Below are 6,801 nucleotides of genomic sequence, written 5' to 3' on the forward strand. Positions count from 1 at the left end.
GCACCTTCCAATCTTTTATTCCATCGCCTATTTGACGGCAACACGAGGAGCGTTGGGTCCACGAGCCAGGTCCTGTAGAAAAAGATTCAATGAAAAGAATGTCACGGATTGGTACATAACTGGCAGCAAATTCACGCTGGTCCAGCATACTTTTTTTTTTTTGTTTTTTTTTTGCCAGCACTTTTAGAAATTCTTAGTGGGAAACTGATGCGATGAAACTGAGCAGAAACACTTGGACGTCCACAAACAAAAAGGAAATCTGAGCAGTCAGAAAGTCTTCAGGAACAATGTCTCCTTGACATGCGTTAGCGCACCAGTCGCCGACAGGACAAGAACGACGAGGCGTCTCCTGTAGGCGCCCAGCCTCCATAGTGCACCTGTTGCCTTCTACTGTGCTTCGAGTGCACATGCAAACTTGAGGCCCACGAGACGCCAAAGCATCACTGAAGCTCCCCGCCGTTCTCACCCGACGGCAGTTCCTGTCGGTGTCTGAGGGCACCCTCTACCAACTAGAGAGAGAAGTTGCACTCACAGCAGTGGCCCTTGGGAACCTCGGCGGGGGAGCACGGTCCTTACGAGCCTCCTTGGACCTGTTGCGCACTATCTTGGAGTGGATGGCGCAGGAGACGCAGTAGTGGAGCTTGGCGTAGAGCTTGGGCAGCGGGTACGCTGTGCCAGGGAACAGACAGATGCTTCTTTAGACACGTTGGCAACCATGGTGCCAACTGGGGTGCGCACGCTTGTAGCCGCAATACCCACCGACGGCTAGAACCCCAGCGCACATTGTTCGCAGCTTACCATTGCCAGCTTCGCACCTTTCGCAAATCTACATTTTACGGTGTGGTCCATGCAACTTACACAAGACATCAACCTTTAGAAGGTGTTTTGGTCTGCCATCCCCCCACACTACATTTTACCTTACGATAGACTGCAGCAGACACCATGAACCATTGCAGAGGATCCAATGCCGTGAAAAGTGTCACAACCTTCGTAAGGGGCACCGAGTGCATGGGGCACGCGGTCATGTGACATAATCCCAGCAATGGATTGAAAGGCTCGTAGCATCCACTACTGTACGTCGTAAGGACAAAAGTAAGCACACTTAACGGTGCACAGCATTTGAAACAAGAAGCTCCTGCAAGACTCAAAATGGTGAAAGACAATGTTAATGTCGGGTGGTACTACCAGCTCGACTAACTGTGCCCGGGACGAGCATGGCATTGACGAGGGGCACGTGGAGTCGTTTAACACAGAGCGAGTGGATACTTTGTTTGCCCCCAAGCTGATGAACCAATCTATGAATGGGTATGGTGGGAGCGTGATCACGCGGCAAAAGCGACGATGGCTGGTCTATTGACCACCTAGTTTCCACTGCACCATCAGCTTAGAGGTGAATGGAGTACAGATCTGTACCGACTTACTCTCGTAGACGCTAGCCACTGTGATGTCCCTCACGGCGGCAGCCTCCACGATGTTGCGGATGACGAACTTCTTAATGGACTTGTCCTTGGGCACGCAACGAGCGCAGTTGGTGCACCGCACGGGCTTGACGTGACCGCGACCGTGCTTGGAGCGACCGTTGTTTCGCCTTTTCGCCGTCTGAAAAGGAACCAACGCCACCCCACTTTAATATCACTAGTCCGTGAGTATTTGGCTTGAACGCTCGTGTCGTGCTACACGCAGTTAGTACATTTATTGCGCTTCGGGACAGCCGCGACGCCGCAGAAAGCAAGTGACCCATGCTGAGGAAGTCCATAGCACCGCGTGGTACGAGGGTGAAGATGTGGCGATCATAGACAAATGAGTAAATAGTGGCGACGAAGGACGAAAGGTTCCAAATACTGCACCGATGCCCAAGCTGAGAAGGCTGATCACCAAAGACGCTAGCTTCAAGGACGATGGACTTCCTGAACAGATATCTGAGTAAATTGATTACATTACTAAACAATAATGACGTTTTAAAGGAAGTCTCGCATTAGTGAGGAATCTTAGTCTTCCCCGACGGACTTTCTTACGAGACAACGAAAATGACACCTTGCGACCCGAGCAGAACTTGCCGGTAGAACGAACCATGCAAACTTCATTTCAAAGTGCACTTTAACGCGCTCGTTAGATTATAAAGTTTGGTTCAGATCAAAGCGGCGCTTATCTGGAAGGTCAAAAGTGCATTTGTACGCAAGAAAGCTCGACAGCGGCACCGTCAACAGTGCCAACCGGGCAACACATGGCGTGCGACACTAGGCCTAACCCGGCATTTCCGTCAATCTTTGCTTAATTTTACAGTAATATGCGCTAATTAGGCTTCCTTCGAAGACACTGTCGATCGTTCTTCCTATATCAATGTCGTTGTTAAATTTGGTTAGTTAAATATGCGGTAGAAATGTCTAAGGAACAAGAGATCGAGATGTGCTTACCATCGTGACCGAAGTGAGGAGCTAAAAAGGCCGCGAACTGACTACACCGGAAAGTAGTGCGACGTTGTCGCGAGCTCACCCGATAAGTTTACACAAGATAACCAATAATATGGAAATAGCTGAGTCTGACAGTTTTATTTTAATTATATTCTCATGTAATTGACGCTAACATTATTGCGCCAATTCTTTCAAAAATAAAATGTAGTACTCTTTTTGGGCGCGCATCAGCGCATGAATACCATGACTCTTTGACTTGTTCAATTCTTACACCGCTATAACGGCTAAAAGCGAGACTGCAGCTCTTCTCGGACAACAATTGCCTGACGTCACAGATGTTGTTAGCCTTGAATAAGATAAGAGTCACTCTAGAGTTACTAATTTGACTCCTCGTTGTTCTGGTTGTACGTTTTAATGATACATCACTATCATACTTTACAATCAAAATTTAAATTGTTTAAATTTATGATTTTCACATTATACTTTGAAAACTTTAATCAAGTCTGTTTTAGGACCTGTCCTGAGATAGCGTTTCTTTTATAATCGGTATTGTTTATTTAGTTTAGAAGTCACCTTAATAATGTTATAAAACCCCAATGGTTATATTTTAGATATTATAGGCTCATGGAGTAATTTGTTTTGAAAGAATACGACTTTTGAGCTTACCTTTTAATCAACGAATGACACGCAAGCTCGCCATTCTGCCCGAACCTGCGACGCGCCGCCTTCCCCGCGCGCCGTCTGTCGCCGCTCCAAACAAACACAACAACACGACCGCCGCAGAAGTTGTCGCGGGTGGCTCGTGAACGGAGTGGCGGCGTTTTTCAACGCGCGTTGTTTGTGTGTCGTCGACGGGTGCGCGAAGTTTGATCGAAGCCCAGCGCGTCTTCGACGATGATGGCGTGACAGTTTCGACGATCTCGAACCCATCCGGATTCGTCCGTGCCCTCTGCGATGGATTTACTCCTTCGGACTGTCCTGGCCGCGGTGTTCTTCGTCAGCGGCAGTACGGTCATCCAAAGCGTCAACGGCGTCTTGGAAGAAAAAGGCAAGTCCGCCGTGCCTCGGGCCGTCACGGTTCGCTGATTCTGGCTGCTTCATGTCACGCTACGCTGGTCCTCTTAAATGAACCCTAGAGGGTAGCGTCTCTTCTTTTCGGAAGCCCTTTTTTCGTCGTGCGGGGGACGAAGTTCGTTTCCGACCCTTTAAAATCTCGACCCTGCCGAAGATCTTGCAGCGCGCGAGCTTGCGGCTTGATCGCGCGATGACGGTTGTGTTCGTTCCCGACATCCTGGTTCTGGCAGGTTATGACGGTTACCTCTTTGGTTTTGAAAGTAATATATGTTCGTGTTAGTAAAATAACTATGAAAAAGGCAAACTTGTGAGTTGAACCAGGAGTCACTTCAGTTTAACCAACACTCACTGGTATGATTTCTCCAATTGTTTTATGTATTTGTCCCCAATGTACCTCTTATGTTTTCGTTTTGCGAACATCTTCCAATCGTTGTGGTTTCTTTTTTTTAAATTTAATTTCGGAAATTTTGTATTATTATATGGACAGACCATGCACCACTGTTTTCATGGCGGCTTGGGGCAAAGAAAAGTTATAATGTACAAACTAGAAGTTTGCTTTCTAAATCAGCCCCCGAACTTCATCTAATCTACTGACATTCTGTAAGTTTAACTGTGCGTTTAAACTAGTTACCGAAACAAGTCAGAATATTGCAGATCGTAAAAGGGCAACGCGTATCGAATACAATACAGTCTAATCTGTTTTATAAGGTTGTCAGTAAATCCAAAAATCATATATGTTCTCTATCTATATCCGTCGATTAAATCTAACATACAGCTATATCTAGCTTACATCCGGGCTGGAGAGTAAAAATCAAGACGATTTAAATCGTGACTTTTACCTCACTAGTTTTACTATATAACGATTTCAATCAAACCTTTCTCGTAAAAGTAATTCCGAAAATGTTTTTTTTTACTGACCTTTTGTCTATCATTTGATGCTTTCTACGTGAATTTGTTTTGTATTAATTTCAAAGAATCATCAAGCATGACCGATTTATATCAGGCAAAGCACTCGACCAAAATGCAGTGCTCTTTCGTGTAAACCGAATCACAAAGCTTTTTTTTTTCCTATACCTTTCGCTACATCCTAACATCCTATTCCAAGCAAATCAGAATGTGAAAGAAAAACACAGAAAACTAGAAAGGTGATGTCTTATTTCAAGCAAATCAGTTTGCGAGAAAAAGCGAATAAGGCTTTCTGCTAACTAAAATATATCTCTAAAACATCCATTTATTTTCACCCTGACCCTCTCAATTTGTTTTTGTTGTAGTATGGCTGGGGTTACACCAATAAAAAGTTGTTAATCAAACTGTACTTTAAATGTACAGTCTGCTACGTCTAAAAATGCATGTAGTGAGAGTCACTCATCTTTAGCTACAGTAATTTAAATCAATCTGGATTTGAAGTCGACTAAATCAAGTTTACTTTCTTTATTTCTTTTTTTTTTCTAAGTACTATTTCTTTCTACCCTGCTTAGATGGATTTTTTTTTTTAATCTCAGACAATTTTATTTACTTTGACTAAAATTCTTAAAAAGTTATGTCCTGTTGCTCCAAAGTGGTTCAAATTTCCCCTACTACGTGTAATTACGCTCACGAAAACGCTGTTTACGTGCTTCAGAAATTCGTCTACTCGTCATCCTAGGTGCTCATCAAGTACATAAATTGTGAGGCGTTTCTGTAGCCAATTGTACCATGCATCTTAAAATGCGAATTTTTAATAAAAAAAAAAAGAAAGGAAAAAAGATCATGGAATCATAATGAGGCATTCTGTATGTAATCGCGCCAACTACTCCGCAAAGACTGTCGTGTAAAATCAATCAAACCCTCCCGGATATCAAAGTGGATGTCCAAACGCTATCAGTTCCGAAACGGAGCTGGAATTTTTTTCTAAACGTTGTCCCACGGCGTTGAAGGCTGAGCTTGGTCGTTGGTTGCAGTTTTGACATCTTTATTTATCTCCCCACCATTTCTTTTTTTATCTATCATCATTCGACTTTTATGTAAGATTATTTTTTTTTTCTTCAAGCTCTCTCCCCTGCGCCAGAGCTACCAAGGAGAGCGGGCAGCGCTTTCTTCAATGAAACCGGATTTTTCTCGGGATGTTTGTTGCCTTTCTTTTTTTGGTTTGGAGGAGGGGTCCTTCTTTGAAGAAGACGACGCGGTGTGCCTTTTGTACGCCGTTTTCTCGCCGCTTTTTTATATTTTTAATTTCGTGTGTATAGTAGTACTGGTGGTACTACCTACCATCCCACCCCCTGGTTGTTGATGGTGGTTCTACGGCGGCCGGTTATTCGAGACAGGTTTGCTAGTTCGGAGGTTGTCGTCGCGCTGGTCATGTCGTAGATCATCCCTGTTCACTCGCTAAATTTCTGCGTTTCGGTTATTGTCTTTTTCTTATTTTCGTTTGATTTTGTTTTGTTGGTTTCTTTTTTTTGTGTGTGCGTGTTTGCGAATAGTTGTTTGGGTCGGACTTGCTGGTCGGGAGCAAATGTTTAATACATTTTTGGGCAGCGATGTTCCCTTGCAGGTCGTCTTCGCCGCAGAACACTAATATAATTAAAGTCCCGGGTGGATTTTTTGTTGTTGTTTTCGCCTAAAGGTCTGTGCCAACCTTGATCCACTCGAAAGTATCAGACATACTGAAGGTTCGTTCCGCCAAAAATAGAGAGGTTGCGGTAACTTCAAAGATTATTTTTTAAATTGCCGCTAGAAGAAAAAATAATGTTGTTTTTATTGTTTTTTTGGAGCCTTTAGTGCGCAATGAACCAATTAGTTCGATCGCCACCCCTTTTCGTTTCGATCTGGATGGGTATCGTACCGGCGTACTGTCGTGTATCACCACTGTGTGATGCACTTTGAAGACCCCACGCCAGCGGTCGTACTGCACTGGTTAAAATTTCGCATCTACAGTAGGTAACGATGTCGCCATGTTATGGCAGGCCAAACTCCTGCTGTCTTAAACAACTAACAAGCTCCTGCTGTTTTAAACAACTAACGACTATTTGGCCGGGCGCGTGTATGATGCTCGCTGGTTGGATACGAGCGCTCCGTTACCGGTCGGCTTGCGTTCGGAAACCAATCAAGCCGTCGGCGAACATTCGGGTTCGCGTCCGTGGCCAATCAGTGCGGTGCCGGAATTCGCCGAACCCTGAAGCAATGTCAAGTGCGCAACACGTGTAAATAAAAAAAGTCGCGGGGCGGGGGGGGGGGGGGGGGGGGGGGGGGGCGACATTGATGCTTATTAGGAAATGCATAACTTTAAAAACAGCGAAGGGGGACAAATATATTGTAGACGCCGGGAAAGCGGAGATTA

The 6,801-nt window shown here is 44.8% G+C and overlaps 1 protein-coding gene across 1 annotated transcript; it reads right to left on the minus strand.

Annotated features, from left to right (window-relative positions):
- On the minus strand, positions 1-2,517 carry LOC8040738 (40S ribosomal protein S26). Its single transcript, XM_002401089.4, has 4 exons — positions 2,415-2,517; positions 1,422-1,599; positions 533-669; positions 1-72 (listed from the first exon to the last, which is right to left on the minus strand). Exons 1-4 carry the CDS (start codon positions 2,415-2,417, stop codon positions 28-30), a joined length of 363 nt encoding a protein of 120 aa, XP_002401133.1. The 5' UTR covers positions 2,418-2,517; the 3' UTR covers positions 1-27.
- Positions 2,518-6,801: the final 4,284 nt, after the last annotated feature.

Source organism: Ixodes scapularis, unplaced genomic scaffold (genome assembly GCF_016920785.2).
Source record: "Ixodes scapularis isolate PalLabHiFi unplaced genomic scaffold, ASM1692078v2 PGA_scaffold11__112_contigs__length_91849675, whole genome shotgun sequence".
In the NCBI taxonomy this organism is placed as follows: domain Eukaryota; kingdom Metazoa; phylum Arthropoda; class Arachnida; order Ixodida; family Ixodidae; genus Ixodes; species Ixodes scapularis.